The sequence below is a fragment of the Cheilinus undulatus genome, linkage group 2, assembly GCF_018320785.1.
Source record: "Cheilinus undulatus linkage group 2, ASM1832078v1, whole genome shotgun sequence".
NCBI classification, from domain to species: domain Eukaryota; kingdom Metazoa; phylum Chordata; class Actinopteri; order Labriformes; family Labridae; genus Cheilinus; species Cheilinus undulatus.
In genome coordinates this window covers 18,602,249-18,619,843 of record NC_054866.1, presented here as the reverse complement: position 1 = coordinate 18,619,843, position 17,595 = coordinate 18,602,249, and the positions used below count along the sequence as shown (strand labels likewise).

Below are 17,595 nucleotides of genomic sequence, written 5' to 3'. Positions count from 1 at the left end.
CAGGCATTGATAAACGCTGGTAGGAAGTGCTCTGAAAATGCAGTTCTGGGCTCTGCTAGTGCTAAACATAGATGGCTTGTGGACACAGGCTCTTAACCTGTAAACAAAGTTTTCTGATAGGAATTTGTATTCGTGTGCATGTTGTTGTGCTTGGTGTTGTTTTACACACTTACTTTAGATTCTTTATGTCAGGTTTTGTCAACTTGGAGGCCACACTGAGTTAAAAGGGGGACCACAAATGGCTCCTGGGCTGCCCATCCCTTCCTTATTTCTTTTTCCGAGTATTCCTGAATATTTACATTAATAGATTTAAATTTTGTTTATATACTGATACTGTGGAATGAAACAAGACTCCTAATTGCCTAGCAAAGTATTACACTTACTTATCCTCATTTTTATAAATACTAAGAGGAAAAAAAATAAACATAATACAACTATTTAAGTACATTTTTCCTTTATTTAAAGAGTATAATGATCAGCAATATCAATATACAAAATAAGAACAGAGTATACTTTATTAAACAGGAAATTGAACTTTCTCCAACATGTGAAAGCAACGCTATAATACATTCAATAATTGATTTTTGGTTCATATATAGATGTCAGTACATGTTTCCTCATTAATACTGAACGGAACTTTCTGTTAATGTTTTATTCCAGCTGCAGTGTTAGTTTATATGTTAACATCATAAATTAAGTTTTGTGTACTCTACCCGAGATATTTACTATTCAAACTCTTTTAAAACTGAAGTGTTCTTGAATTAAACATTAAAAAACAATGTTAAAAGTATAGAAAAGAAAACATATTTACAATTGAACATCTCAAAAGTTTCTAAAGTTTTACCTGCAAAATAATATGAATAATAGAGGTTGCCATCTTTTTACTGCTAACATGTCATACCTTCATAGTGACCTCTCCAAGTTTAGTTTACACAAACAAAAAAGACTCAGTATTGACATAGTTTTTAACTCCCTGTGAGTCTGGCAGTTCAGTCTGTGTTTATTTCCTCCTTGCAGCTCTAAGCATCGTTACTGAATGTCCCGTGGAAACCGTAGGGGATGTTGACAGGTACTGCAGCTCTGCCCAGCTCCTCAAATGTTTTTGCATCCAAAACCAGAAGGAATGTACTCTTGTCCTGGAAATAAGAAAGATGCAGGGAGAAAAAATGAATTTTTTAAAATGTTTTCCAGAATTTGAGGACTCAAAAGCTTATGTTATATATTGAAATTTGAAGCATCAGCATAAACTTATAAATCCAAAGAATAGAGAGATAAACCCAGTGCCTTGGTTTCAAATGCCTATGAGAAAGTGTTCAAGCTGCATTCTCTTATGAGGCCAGCAGGTGGTGACTGCGCAAGTTTGTCACAAAAAGGCTCTACTTCTCACTTGATCTAATCACTCAAGTGAACAGATTCATAAACTTAACCAGTAGATTCAAGTATTTTAAATATATATGAAGTTGCAACCTGTGTAGAGTAAAACAAAAACAGTGGGGATGCTTTAGAGCTTTAGAGCCATGTTTCCTGTGATTCACAAGTCAAATGCAGCCACAAAAAAAATCAAGACATAACAGCAAGAATGCAAAGCTCGGTTCTTTCACAGTCAAACCAGTACTTTAATCTCTTCTATACATTCTGTGGTTAAAGCTGTTTCAGCAATTTCCTCTCATCTGTTTATTGTTCAGAAAGCATTTTTTACTGCATGACTGTACTGGATACAGTAAGCTGGGAAGAAATGTGGGGGTGTAAAGCCACTGTCCAAATAATCAGATGGAGATTAAATCCCGAAACAAGGGTTCTGACCATTACTTTGAGGGTTTCTTGCTTGTTTTTCCTTGGTATAAAAAAACAGAACTTGCTTTATTTGGAGTGATGACAACTGACAAGACAACACCATCATCTTCGTCTGTTGCATTGGGGGAGGGCACGAAGATTGGTTCAGAGGGATACAGGCCAGGCTGTTCCCACACCTGTGAGAAAATACAGGAGAACTTTAGTTGAAGTTTGATGCAAATATCAAGGTTTGACATCTGCCATTGAAAGGGCAATACAATTAGAAACAAGCTATGAGTACTGACCTGTCTTCAAGAAATGATAATAGAAAGACACTCACCTTCATTTGTTTCCCATTAAGGTCCATTTTGATCAGTGTGTCTCCCACAAGATGTCTGAAACCACAGCCGTAGAAGAAGCGGTAGGGCTTGGTGTTGTACTTGTTATAGTTGATCTGAGGGAACTCCAGACCTCCATAGTGATGAAGATCGTCCCCATGGAGGTCTTCATGAGTACAGAAGACCTGGACCAAAAGAAATCAACATAGGTTATGGGGATCAAAGGACACTGATTTTCTCCCCAGTGCTTTTTTCTTTTTTTGTTTTGTGTTGGCTGCTCACCTTGTTTTTATCAGTTCTTACAGCAGTGGCTGTGGTGTAGACCTGGTTGTTCAAGTTCTGGTTGTAGGGTGTATCGTTGCTCACATTTAGAGGAAGAACGAAGCGCCGTGGGAAGGATCGACACAAAGTGTTATATACCTAACATGACAATATGAACATGACTTTAACAGAATCAAGATAAAGCTATTAAAACATCCTAAAGCCTTGAATTAAACCTCTAGACAAATGGTGGAAGTGTTAAGCAAACATCTTGTTGGGTTTTGATCTTGACCTGTAACTCTCTTACCTCATCAAGAGCTTCTCCAGACTTGCGCAGGTTCTGGATGTTGTAGTTTGAGATTGCTTGACCGTCATCTGAGGCACACATATCCAGGATCAAGAAGCCATCTTCCTCGTATGCATTAATCTGATGGAAGGTTGATAGTGGCTCAGCCATGTACTTGATGGCGCTTACCTGAAAGCCATGATAAGACAGGTGAATGTGAAACTTTTTACTTGTTCAAGACAGAAGTAGTGTATGCTTGTATCTGACCAAAACATGCCCAGCGGTCTACTTCAGAGACATTTCCTTTGATCCAAAATTTTATCATGAGTTCTATATACAATACTGCGCATAATTTTTAGGCATGTTTGGGCTAAAAATTGAGGCTGAAGTAAGATATATTATGGCGAGTGAGCCTGCCTGAGAGCACCATTGGGCAGGAAAGGATTGACACAACCCAGGTTATGCTCTGGATGTCCTACCAGGAGCTTGGGAAATTAATCTGCTGAAAAAATAAAGTCCACACCTCTATGGCGGGTAAGGGGTGGGTGTTAGGGCTGGGTATTGCCTCTGATTGCATGAATTGATTCAGTTTGGATTCACCAGGCTTAGTTAGTTACAAAACCTATTTTGCTTCAACATTTAAGATGTTCTCAGAGAATTAAAGCTGGAAATAGTACAAAGAATGTTCCAACCAGGCACATTATAAAAAATATTAGAGTTTGCGTAAAAAATTAGCCTCAAACTAGTAGTATTTACATTACTGTTTTACCTAATTTACCCGTGGCACATCTTGCATATGATCTTTCTCTCGTTCAGTTCGCATCTGTCTTTCTAGTTTTTAAATCCAAAATGCAGTTTCTGTTTTCTGTTGAGTTTGGCTGTTCCATCAGTAGACGAGAGCTGCTAGGCTCCAACATGTTTATTTTAAGGCAGAGACAAGCTACTTATGTTTTCTTACTCATGTTGTAACATGAATAAAGATAAAAATGAGTAAATTTGATAAATGATTGTTGCTTAGTTTGAGTAAGTCCATGATGTATAATTACACTGAAGATTCTAAAGATTACAATGTGGTATTAGTAATAATAGTCACAAAAATAGATCCACACACTACACATTTTCAGATATAGTGCATGCAGTGTGGTGCTCTGATGATCATCTGTTGTAAACCGTTGGTTACCTGTCCCTTTTTGTCCTGTTTATATATTACTGTAGGCTTGCCACGAGCCCCTGGTTGTGCTCTGAATGTCCAAAGACCCCTGGTGCTTTCCAGGCATATTACCAGTTGAGAAAAGGCCCAGACAAAAGACATGCTGTTGAGCTTGACCTTAGCTGCACACATGCCTAAAACTTTTGTGCACATGATGACTGTTTTTGTTGTTCTGATCAAGATGCTGTCATTTGATTTGCAAAAACCTCATTCTTTCCAACCAAGGGGATAGCTATTGAAATGAGTGTCAAACTGGCAAAGTTATTGGACTGTCCCGGTGTTTACATGCATCACTTGTGTCTTTTGGGTTTGTTTGTTTTTTTATTTAATGTGAGTGATGACCAAACATCGCCACAATCAGGATTAAAACCTGACACCAGTGTGTTGTAGATTGTAGCCTTTCGAAACGGGTGCCTGCACTACCAAATGAGCTAAACTGGCACCCCATCTTTCTCGTGACCTGTTTTCCAGATGTACAACAAAGCTGAGTTTTTTAGCAAAATAAGATTTTCTTATGCAGATGTCACATTTGTAATATGCCTGTGAGAATATTTAAAATCAGAGAAGAATTATTTCTCAGCAACTACTACACATTTCTGTACAAAAAGACTCATGGCTGTCCATCATCATCATCACTGGCCTTCTCTGAGAAGTCAGAAATGAATCAAGCATAACATTCAACCACTAAAACTCATTTTTCTGTTTAGGAATGCAAGTAAATAACTATAATTTGACATATTAATCAAGAAATATTAATGTGCTTTAGTATTTTTTCAGTTTTTTGTAAATCAGTAAATTTGAAAATTCATGGATAACAATAATAATTCTATTTTAGCATCAAATATAATTTAGGTTAAAGAGCTCCTACATATTGGTGTATTAACCATTGCAGAAACATAAAAAATGATTCTGGTAATTACCAATGCTGTTAATTTAGGGCAGCTGTGGCATAAACCTTACTTTGGTTAGGATTAGCGTGGTCTAATAAATTTGTTAAGCAAAATCTGCGTAAACGTTAGAAAGGTCACTGATTAACACTTGCAACTCAGTGTTGTGATGGTTTTAAAAAAAATTCAAGGTAGTAAAAAAGGTATTAAAGGTATTAAATTTAACTTAAAGAGTACTGTATATACCCTGGGTATTTACACTCCAGATTTTTTTTTTGGGGGGGGGGGGCTTCTTACATAAGAGGGGGGTTTATCTTCCATAACTAGATGAAAGTCAATTTTTGGGACGTACCTTCCCTGTGTCCTTGTGAATCAGGTGGAAGACAGTTTTGAGTTTTGGGTCCCAGAAAAAACCATCACCGATGCTTTTTGTTCTTAGCTTGCCGGTCACAATCTTCAACAGGTCCATCTTTATTGGCTGCTCAATGAACACTATGTAGTTCTCAGTCATTCCTGCAATTGATTGACAAGGTTACATTAGTTTCTATTCAATGTTATTTCAGAAGTTTCGTTTGCATGTTGTTCAGACATTTTCATTAGGGTAACTAGTGGTTTACCAATCCAGTTGCAATTTCTTGTTTTTCATCCAAGAGGAGTTCTGACTGTTTTAACTTTTGGTCTCAATTCCAATTTTATTTTCCTTTTTTCTTTGAATTTACTCTTTTCTTTTTTAGTTGTGCATGCCCTCTTTTGGCAAAACTTTAAACAAGTGATAGATTGCTGAGTCCAGTTTCTGTACTCAGTGTTTTCTTTATATTCATTGTGGTAGAATGCACCTGAAGATTATATACCTCTAAACTGGTCTATGGTCTGGATAAAGAGCAAAGCACAGTTGTCTTTTGCGGATGAAGCTTTTCTCACCAAAGCTGTGGTAGTAGGATGGATTGGCCTTGTCCAGTGAAGGAATAGTGCACATCACAGTGACTCCCTCCAGGGTCTCATCAGCTGTTTCTTTTGTTGGTGGCACGCGAATGATGTTGTAAGTTGCTCCTGCAAGCCAAATTGTGTTGAAGGTCAGCAAAGAAGAGGGGGGCAGAAATGTTCTGGACATCTGTGATGGTTTATGAACAATGTGATTGTGTGTTTCTAAAATACCTTTAACTGAGTACGAGTTCCCCATGTTGTATGATGTTCCATCAGGATCTGTGTGGGGGTGTGCTGTCGCTCCATTTACTGCAATAAATTTGCTCCAGTCCACCTAAGAAGCAAGAACAAAGAATTGCAATGCTCCGCTTCAATCTTATGATTTTATACAGCTGTTAAGATTATGATTTTATACAGCTGTTAAGCACTAATGAGCTGTGGCAGTAGCCTGCAGGGTGGCTATAAATCAGCTGGAATTCTGCACTCTTTTATGATTCTTGTTATGTGTAAAGTGCCCGGCCAATATAACACACTGCTGTCTCTTCTGCATGAAACATCTTTCTTGAAACTAAATATAACATTGTATTACCTTTTTAGTTGTCTCTAGTGTCTCAGGGTCCACCCTGTGCATGAGATTGGTTTCTGTGCTGACATAATAGTCACCTTTGTACGTCATGAAGTTCACATTTGCATTGTCTGTGGGTTCTAAAGGAAAAAGTTAAAAATTGACTGCTGAGCAGACATCACCAACAAAGAAAGCTTTCATTCTGTAATACACGCACAGTACCTCTAGATTAAGGAAATGAACTGAACTGTGCAAGGCAATTTACTCTCACATTACAACATATCTCTTGTATTAAAGGACTCCAGTTCCTGATCCTGATCAAGATGCTCATTAGATTGTTCAGATCTTTACAGGAAGCAAAACAAGGGGTGTGTGCATAATGCTTAATAGTGTTAAGTGGAATAAAATCGTTGAAAAGAAACCTAATCCCAAAACCGATGGGGGTTCTAATGTTCTTGATAAGAAATTAGTGATTTTCAGGCATAACAGTGAAGTGATCGCTGCCACTAACTTTTGAAATTTAAGCATTTATGGCTCCTGATCATTTTATCATTGAAGTGTTAATTTGATCAAAAATATTATTTTTCAAAGAAATCACTTTTTTTTTTTTTACATGTTGAAGAGTTAAGGCTTGATTAATCAGTGAATTAATCAATTGCAACAATAACTGCCATTTTCAGCCTGAGTGAAATTACAAACCTCTTATGTAATTTCAAAAGCATGACACATATGTTTGAGTATACTTTGTGATGAATGTTGAGAATTATAACTATTAATGATGTTTTATCTGCTGATGAAGATAATTTCATTTTCCTGTATTTCAAAATGTTACAGTTGCTAGAAAAAGTATGTGAACCCTTTGTGATTTCTTGGATTTCTGCATAAATTGCTCATAAAATTTGTTCTGATCTTCATCTAATTCACAACAATAGACAAACACAGTCTGCTTAAACTAATACTGCACAAAAACTGATATATTTTCATGTTTTTATTGGACAAACCATGTAAACATTTACAGTACAGGGTGGAAAAAGTACGTGAACCCCTCGGCTAATGACTTCTCCAAGAGCTAATTTGAGCCAGGAGTCAGCCAACCTGGAGTCCAATCAATGTGATGTGATTGGATATGTTGGTTAAAGCTGCCCTGCCCTACAAAAACACACACCAGTTTTGAATTTGCTTTTCTCAAGAAGCATTGCCTAATGTGAACCATGCCTGGCACAAAAGAGCTCTCAGAAGACCTACGATCAAATATTGTCGACTTGCATGAAGCTGGAAAGGGTTACGAAAGTATCTCTAAGAGCCTTGATGTTCATGGGCTCTAATTTCGTGGCGCAGCACAGGGTGGCAGAGCGTGGCGCGCCCCGCACAGTGGTCATTTTGGCCGGCACACCACCCTGCTCAGCCAATTTGGCAATTTGGTAGACCAGGCTGCGCCGAGATGTGTGTGGCGGTGCACCGGGGGGAGGTGTCGACAGATTCAGCTTGGCGCAGGGACAATTTCGTGCCAAAACACTGCGCGGAAGGTGCGCTGAAAGCCCGCCAGCTCCAACCTCGGTGCAGGCAAAGCGCGCCCGGTGTAGTGGCAATTTGGCTGACAAGCGCGCAGTGCGCACACGTCACCAAAACCTCACAGGCAGGTTTCCAGAGTGTCAGGCACATTTCAGTGCAATAAACAATCACAGCAATCACTATTTAATGTAACCGTAACATTTGTATCTATATCAATTGTCCTGTCACATCTGATGTCAGATCAAAGATGTTTGTCACGTGTAATTGAAAGTCAACCTGATGGCAGCTAAGAGTGATAAAAACTAGCGAGTTCACATCTCTCAGCCAACCACAAACAGCCATGGCATCCGATACGGAGTATATATTCGTCTTCTCTCATCTCATGAAATTCAAAAGAAAAGAAAAAAGAGAGAGATGCTCGCTGAATAAATGTAAGTCAGTCGGTGTCTTAAGGATTTACCAGTGATTGCCCATATTTCTCTGTTTTAATCTTTATTCTTTACGTGATCTAAAAAGATGGAGTACATTATGGCAAGGAGAATGAGGAGGAGATACCGGGAGAGAATATATCACCAAAGGTTCTCCTATTTGGCGATGGCAGAGCAGGAATGCAGGTGGATCACAAGCATGATGCTTGGATTAGCCTGCTGCTGTGTTTAATGTAATTGTCACTTAATTTTGTACTCCTATTCATGACACAGGAACAGATTACATCTGTCCCGCGAGGTGGTCCACACAGTGACGCGCATCATGGCCTCTGATGCACAGCCCGGTGGCCACTGTGTGCCTTCTTTGCTCTGACAGCTTTTTTTTTTTGGCCTTTCTCCTTACATCATTGAACCGTTTTTTATATTGGGCAGCAGTTCTAAGAATATCTGTGAAAACTTGATTGACAATATTAGTAACTTCCTCCTAGGCAGTTTTTGCATCATCAGCCCTGGAGGTCTGTTAGCATTACCATATATTCTGGTACTGTGAACTTGGACCTCACAGCGCATTTAAAGACAAGGAGAGGCATTCATTTGATTGGTGAAGATTACTCTCTGCTGTGTTAAACCCACTCATGCCTTCTCTCCTCCCTCTTTGCCACTTGCGCTGGTGGGAGGGACGGAGGCGTGGATGCGTCGCGCTGCGCCGTGCACAAAAATTGCAAAATGCCCTGGACACTCCCCGTTGGCGTGGCACAGGCGTGGCGCAGGGCAGGTGCGCCATGCCTGCGCCTGGTCTACGAAAAGAGAGACCTATGTGTCCACGGTAAGACAGACTGTCTGCAAATGGAGAAAGTTCAGCACTGTTGCTACTCTCCCTAGGCATGGTCATCCTGTAAAGATGACTGCAAGAGCACAGCGCAGAACGCTCAATGAGGTGAAGAAGAATCCTAGAGTGTCAGTTAAAGACTTACAGAAATCTCTGGTACATGCAAACATTTATATTGACAAATCTACAATAAGTAAAACATTAAACAAGAATGGAGTTCATAGGAGGACACCATGGAGGAAGCCACTGCTGTCCAAAAAAAACAATTGCTGCATGTTTGAAGTTTGCGAAAGAGCACCTGGATGTTCCACAGCTCTACTGGCAAAATATTCTGTCCATAGATGAAACCAAAATTGAGTTGTTTGGAAGGAACACACAACGCTATGTGTAGAGAAAAAAAGGCACAGCACACCAACATCAAAACCTCATCCCAACTGTGGAATATGGTGGAGGGGCCATCATGGTGTGGGGCTGCGTTGCTGCCTCAGGGCCTGGACGGATTGCTGTCATTGACGGATTGCGAATTCCCAATTTTATCAATAGATTTTACAGGAAAACTTAAGACCATCTGTCCACCAACTGAAGCTCAACAGAGGATGGGTGATGCAAAAGGGCAAAGACCCAAAGCATAGAAGTAAATCAACAACAGAATGGCTTCAACAGAAGAAAATATGCCTTCTGGAGTGGCCCAGTCAGAGTCCTGACCTCAACCTGATTGAGATGCTGTGGCATGACCTCAAGAGAGCGATTCACACCAGACATCCCAAAAATATTGCTGAACTAAAGCAGTTTTGTAAAGAGAAATGGTCCAAAATTCCTCCTGACCATTGTGCAGGTCTGATCTGCAACTACAGGAAATGTTTGGTTGAGGTTATTGCTGCCAAAGGAGGGTCAACCAGTTATTAAATTCAATGGTAACATACTTTTTCCCCCCTGCACTGTGAATGTTTACATGGTTTGTTCAAGAAAAACATAAAAACATATCATTTTTTGTGCGGTATTAGTTTAAGCAGACTGTGTTTGTCTATTGTTGTGACTTAGATGAAGATCAGAACACATTTTATGAGCAATTTATGCAGAAATCCAAGAAATCACAAAGGGTTCACATATTTTTTCTAGCAACTATATAGTGGTGAACACAATGAAAGACACAGTCTAAGATATAAAGCTGATTTTTTTTTCATAAGACTTAAAAAGCTTACTTGGTAACTCAAATCTTGACAGGAAGCGTTGAAAGAAGTTTTTGCAGGGGTCTGGCATCATGACAGTGCCAAACTCTGAAACAGCAATACGGTTGAGCTCTTTGTTGGTTTGGTAACAGTCACTGCGCAGGAAGCGGCTTTTGTAAGTAACCTGACCATTGGATATTTTGAACTGGTGCAGGAGAGCCATACCATCAAACCAGTGATTAAACCTGATGAGAAAAGAAGGGGAAAGAACAGCATTAGAAGTATACATACAAAGGAAGAAATGATGACTTAAAATCAGGGCTGGAAAGTAACTGATTGCATTTACTCAAATTACTGACGGCTGGAAAAATCCTGGGACGAGATTGTGGCTTGCTATGGTGATAGAAGCATTGTGTTGTCATAAAAAACACCAACACTTTTTTTTTTTTTTTTTTCCAAAACTGGACTTCAGATGGTAAACTTTATCTACTGTAGAACAGGAAAACAACATTCAGGAAAGAGGATGAATATTTTTGCCTACAGACAACATATCCTTAAACAAATCATACTTTATGAGGTGAAGCCTTCTGCACGTCTTCTGATGGGTACATTGCAGCTGTATTTTATTAAGTTGACTAGTTATTTATGGATATTAAATTTCAAATTATGCAAAGAAAACATCAGACCTGAACTGCTGAAGTACAAATCTTTATCAGACGAGGTTTCTACACCAGTGGAATCAGCTTTGTTATGTAGTCACTCTAGTAAATTCATTAACATTTAAATACTCACTTGTTGTTTCCAAACTCAAACTTCCCAGGTCCATTTCTCAGGAACTTCCCATTGATCCATTCTGGGATTTTGCCTGTGATTTTGGTGATGATTGGCTGAGGAGTTTCTTCCACAGAGGTCACAAGCTTTTCAATGCTAGGCAGCCCATGCACGTCTGTGAAGTAGTTGATGTTTTTCCTCGACCTGGACTTTTTGAGCCCTTTGAGAAAAAAACAACCCAAAAGCACAATCTTCAACTCAAAAAATGAGATCCACTATTGATATTCATGAAAGTAGCTTGTGTGAACCTTAATTTTGCATAAATTGTGTAAATACCTACCTGTAGCATTGTTCTGTTGAATTTTGATGGAAGCCATGGCTGTAGTGAATTTTCTTGAGTTTCTGTTGGTGTTGAAGATCTTGCACACTCCTCCTGCAGTAGTGTGGTTTCCCCTCACTTGGAGCTCAACTTTATACTGTCCCCCTGACTGTGACAGCCCTCCTTCAACACACCCTCAAGCCAGATAAGTGGACACACTGGCAGTGATTTCATGGTTGCATAATCCTTTACAAAATTGATGTTGTTCATGATCACAAGATGATGGAGGTTACTTATTTACAGAGATAAGAGGATCACTTGATTTTGTAATTTACCATGACTGCATTCATTTAATTTTTTATGTTTAACATGAACATTTAAATGCGAGTCTGCATGCCATGTATGCTTGTCTTTGAGCAGTGATGTTTAAAACAAGTGAAGTTTGTTGAGAAGCAGTTCAGGGAGTATTTATACAAAATCTAGGTAAGCAAGATAATATTGGCATGATATTGATTTTGGCAGTTACCAGCTAACAAGTTGGTTATCATACTGTCAGATTTGAAAACTATTGGGATATTTACTACTGATATATCAACTGTAAATATTGCCCATATGCACAAACAACTTTGGGAAGTTTTAGGCTGAAGTATTTTTCTTTGTGCAACTTCATTCTTTTAACATCTAGGTGTATTCTAAGGACTCAACTTTATCTTTGTTCATCCTTAAGCTTTAAATTTTTTTGTTTTAAGAGCTGAAGTTTTAGGTCTGAACTGCATTTAAATATTAGTATCAATATCAGACTAAACTAAAATCAACTTGCAAGTACTGGCATATTGGATATTGGGAAAAATCCAATATCATGCATCCCTAACACATCTACAATCAGCCTTTTTACTGACAGCTTCTGTGTCTGGAATAATCAGAACAATTGTGTTATTCTGAAACGCAAACTTGGATTTTCCTCCTCATTTTTTTAAGTGGAGTGGTTTAATCTGAGAGACATGTACCTCATTAATGTATGTCACCCATAAAATGGTTAACAAACATATTATATGGTTTCCGTCCAGACACTTAAAGGTGAATCTATTATCAGATTATCTCATGAATGAGGGATCCATCTCCTGTCAAGTGTTTCTTCAGATTTCACAAAGGTCAACGACCTGGACTTGAACTGCAGAGACATGGGGTCAGGGGAAGACACTCGGTATGTAGATGAGCGTGTTATATTTGTTTAGCAATATTTACCTGTTTGGCATGTTCAAGTACAGCAAGATCTGAATTTTTTTTTTTTTTTAGTGTTTTGCATGTACAGCACACTTAATCTTTAATGGTAGAGGGGGGTGCATTATCTTTACATGCTCTTAACACAGTCTAAATTAGCTTTATCTTCTCTCACTTTGTCTTATCTATATTAACATATTGAACATTGTTCAGTGTCATGTGTAGTATGGGGTGAAACAAAGGACACGGGTCAACAGGGCAACGTACAGATGCTGATACAGTAAACATTAAAGCTGAAAATAAAGAGATATGATTTACAACCTGTAGCTCAGAAATACCTCAACAGACATACAAGCTGTTTCTCTTTTTCCACTTTAAGGTAGGCTGATATTTTACCTAAAGGCTTGAGAGTAGTATCAGTCTTCTTTTGGGACATTCTACTATCAAGTTCTGGCCATATTTACCAAAAATGATAAACCACCACAGACATTTTTTTAAATGCAGGTTTTTTTCTAATGAAGGAGAAAACTTGAAAAATCTGATTTTTACCAGTGAGCGATCTTAAGTTTTACACAGCACTTTGACTAAGACACGTTCTTATCCAGTCTTCCAATCTTAAATGATTTTAGCCATTGTCCTCCACAAACTGTTGCATAAATCCCCAGAATTCAGGGAAATCAATGTTGGATGTTCTAAATTTCCTTGAGAAGGACCCCCAGACAACTCTCTGATTTTATCTGGCTCACTAAGATTAAATATACTCTGTACCAGGGGAGTCAAACTCAGTCACAGCAGGGGCCAGATTCCGAAATTTAGATCTAACCTGAGGACCTAACAGGGTCAACATTCAACAAAACTGTCACCCTAATTATCACCAGAAATAAATTATGGGGGAAAAAATAGCACTGATGATAAATGATTCTGAGATTTAAAAAGTCAAAATGATAAGTTGAAAGGCTCAAAATCTGAGATGAAAAGTCAAAATATTTCTTCAGTTGGTCAAAACATGTAATTAGATGTTAAAATAATACTTTTAAAATGCAAATGTATAAAATTAGAAGTCTCAATCATGTTTTTAAGGCAAATATATGACTTCAAATTTGAAATTTTGTACCTAAAAGGTCAAAGATTGAGATAAACAGTCAAAATTATAAATGTAAAAGGCCAAAATATGAGCTATAAAGTCAAAATAATACATGTTAAAGGCCAAAATTAGAGATACATAGTGAAAATTATAAATGTGAAAGGTCAAAATATGAAAAAAGAAATAAAATTTATAATTTTGTAAAGCCAAAATATGAGATAAACAGTCAAAATTATTAATTATAAAAGCTAAAATATGAGATAAAAGTCCAAATAATAGATTGAAGTCATAATTGTGCAATACAAATTGAAAATTTGAAATGAAAACACAAATGAATTTCTTTCCCCACATATCTTTTTATCTAAGTATTTTTACTCTTTATTTTGTCCCATTTTTATGACTTGAAGGTATTTGATATCATCAAGTTTAAGTTTACATTTTTATACTGGAGGAAGTCTGCAGAATTTATACTGGTGGGCCACTTATAATAAGAATATGATATGACCTTGCGGGCTGGGTGCAACTGTGCCATGGGCCAAATTTGGCCCCCGGGGCCTTGAGTTTGACACCCCTGCTCTGTACTGTTGTGAAACAACGGTCCCGTTTCCCTGGGAAACCAGGTTGCCCGATTAAAAACCCATGCAGACCACCCTTATTTTAACAGGTTCTCCCTGACGAAAGTATTATTCTGCTTTTAAATAGTGAAATTGTTTGGCTCACACCTGCTAAAATGTGTTAGAATAAAAGTCAGTGTATGGCTTATTGATAGAATAGGCATTCAGTGTGCCAGACATCATCAATGTTGGCTCTTTATGGCCAAAAAAATGTACTTGCCTTATGCTATTTGACATTTCATTAACAACACATTTAATCAGAAAATTCAGCTCTTGTCCAGTGTACTGAGATATCTCATATGACTTTCATTTTTGACCATGATATACATTTTTTCTCTGTTCAGGTCTTAAACGTTGTTTTTTTTTAAAGCATGTAAGAACCCTGAATATTTGTTAATTGTGTTTTTCATTGGTATGTATTACTCTGTGTGCACGTGGATTATTGCTATTGTTCCAGTTCATCACTTACACGTTGTTCAGTGGCAGCTGAATGCGTGCAGCGCTTGGAGTCTGAAGTTCCCAGAAAAACAACTCCTACCCTGCAGCGTTGTGTTCATGATTAAATTTAGCACGAAAACAGTGGTAACTTAACCATTTAGGTAGCTTCTTTGATGCACAATGTAGCATCTTTAAACTTGGAGTTCAAACCAATACTTCTTTGGTTTGCTTTATTTTTGCTTGCGTATGTAAGATCTGTATGTGCACAGTGATTGAGCTGCGGTATAGTTTTTCTCCCATTCAAGTAATGAAAGAACTGGTTCTGTGTCTTGCAAGATGTCAGTAAATCTTTGATCCAATTGAAGATGATCTAATTTTGGTGATTTCAAAATGTGTGGTGAAAATGAGAAAGCATGAAGGAATTTGTTTACACAGTTGTCTTATTGTAAATTTATAATATTACCACTGTTTAAAAAGGATAAATATTTTTCTCTTTTTTTATACATTGAGGACATCATGACCTAAATTTGGACATTGGCATTAATAGGGGACAAAAAGAAGCCCTTATCTGCTGATCAGTGCTGCAAAATGACCAGTGATAGAATGACTCAGCATGCTTTTCTGACATCCTGGCAGCGCAACAAGATTTTTCCCGAAAACAAATACACTGCTACATTTCCCCCAAGAAACACAGAATTACAGAAGTACAATCATGGACAAAAGTATTGGTACCCCTGGAATTTTTCAAGAAAATACACCATTTCTCCCATAAATTGTTGCAATTACAAATGTTTTTGGTATACACATGTTTGTTTCATTTATGTGCATTGGAACATCACAAAAAAAACAGAAGAAAAAAGACAAAATTGATATAATTTCACACAAAACTCAAAAATGGGCTTGACAAAATTATTGGCACCCTTTTAAAACTGGGGGTAAATCTTTTTATTTCCAGCATGTGATGCTCATTTAAACTCACCTGTGGCAGTAACAGGTGCAGGCAATCTAGAAACCACACCTGAAGCCAGTTAGAATGTATAAAAGTTGACTCAACTTTTGTGTTTTGTGCCTGTGTGTGTCACACCAAGCATGGAGGAAAGAAAGAAGAGCCCAGAATTGTCTGAGGACTTAAGAAGCAAGACTGTGGAAAAAGATGAACAAGATCATCTCCAGAGATCTTGAAATTCCTTTGTCCACTGTGCGTAATATAATCAAGAAGTTTATAACCCATGGAACTATGGCTAATCTCCCTGGATGTGGACAGAAGAGAACATCTGACAAAAGAATGTAACGCAGGATAGTTAGAATGGTGGATAAACATCCTCAGTCAACTTCCACACAAATTCAGGCTGTCCTGCAGACTCAGGGTGCAAAAGTGTCAGCTCAGACCATACGTCGTCATCTGAATGAGATGAAGCGCTATGGCAGGAGACCGAGGAGAACCCCACTGCTGACAAAGAGACATAAAAAAGGCAGACTGGAGTTTGCAAAAATGTACCTGAGTAAGCCTCAATCCTTCTGGGAGAACATTTTTGTGGACAGATGAGACTAAGGTAGAGCATTTTGAAAAAACGTGTTATTCTACTGTTTATAAAAAACGAGGCCTACAAAGAAAAGAACACAGTACCTACAGTCAAACATGGTGGAGGTTCAAAGATGTTTTGGGGTTGTTTTGCTGCCTCTGGCACAGGGTGCCTTGACTGTGTGCAATGAATCATGAAATCTGGAGACTATCAAAATTTGATTTTGGCCTGCAATGTAGGGCCTAGTGTCAGAAAGCTGGGTCTGCGTCAGAGGTCATGGGTGTTCCAGCAGGACAATGACCCCAAACATACCTCAAAAAGCACAAAGCAATGTTTGGAGACAAAGTGCTGGAGAGTTCTGAAGTGAGCGGCAATGAGTGGGGCTCTAATTCCCATAGAACACCCATGGAGAGATCTCAAAAATGCTGTTGCAAGAAGGCACCCTTCAAATCTGAGAGACCTGGAGCAGTTTGCAAAAGAAGAGTGGTCCAAAATCGCAGTTGAGAGGTGTAAGAAGCTTCTTGATGGTTATAGGAAGCCAATGGTTTCAGTTATTTTTTTCCCAAGGGTGTGCAACCAAATATTAATTTGAGGGTGCCAACAATGTTGTCTGGACCAGTTTTTGAGTTTTGTGTAAAATTATGGCAATTTTGACTTTTTTCCTCTGCTATTTTGTGTTGTTCCAATGCACATAAAGTAAATAAACATGTGTATACCAAAAACATTTGTAATTGCAACAGTTTCTGGGAGAAGTGGTGTATTTTCTTGAAAAATTCCAGGGGTGCCAATACTTTCACCCATGACTGTAACTAACTTACAAAAAACTGCACAAACCACAAAATGGCGTTTAAAATTAAAACAGGTCTTTGATTTCTGAAAGGTGCCAGGATTTTGTTTCCACACCGCCACGTCTATCAAAATGATAGATAAACTTGAATTTTTACATAAAATAAGAACAGGTGGGAGTCATTAGATTACAGGGTAGGTAGCTTAAGAAAAGACAGATTTGATTCTCTCCCCACAAATACAAAGATACTCAAAACAAATTTCCTTTATTAACTCAACTCAAAGAGAGCCAACTTATGGTGTTGACCCTCTGGCACACAAAACTCAACTGACCTGAGCAACCACCTGCTCTCTATATAGCATCCCAGACCAGCTGAACAGCTCTCAGCTGGGTGCACCCAGTTCCCTTAATGAGCAGGGTGAACTTTCACCAGGTTTGGTGGGGAAAATCATCACATTTCTTCCAAATCTAGCCAACTGTAAGAATAGTGAGAGGCATAATGGAAGATTGTGGAAAAACTGTTGGTTAGCTTTGAGACCAAATACTTGATGACACTGGAAAGTTCTAACAACTGTTGTAGAAAGCTAATGTTGGAAACATCAACCAAATCATTTCAGTGAATTAAAGAAAGTTTCAACAGCAATGTCACTCACTAT

General features: G+C 38.2%; 1 protein-coding gene across 1 annotated transcript; it reads right to left on the bottom strand.

Moving 5' to 3' along the window:
- Positions 1-588: 588 nt before the first annotated feature.
- Positions 589-11,397, bottom strand: LOC121524502 (beta,beta-carotene 9',10'-oxygenase-like). The gene is made up of 12 exons (XM_041809924.1): positions 11,294-11,397; positions 10,975-11,173; positions 10,216-10,427; positions 6,269-6,384; positions 5,911-6,013; positions 5,677-5,805; positions 5,108-5,268; positions 2,680-2,847; positions 2,394-2,531; positions 2,114-2,296; positions 1,860-1,970; positions 589-1,136 (listed from the first exon to the last, which is right to left on the bottom strand). Exons 1-12 carry the CDS (start codon positions 11,328-11,330, stop codon positions 1,020-1,022), a joined length of 1,674 nt encoding a protein of 557 aa, XP_041665858.1. The 5' UTR covers positions 11,331-11,397; the 3' UTR covers positions 589-1,019.
- Between the last annotated feature and the right edge of the window lie 6,198 nt (positions 11,398-17,595).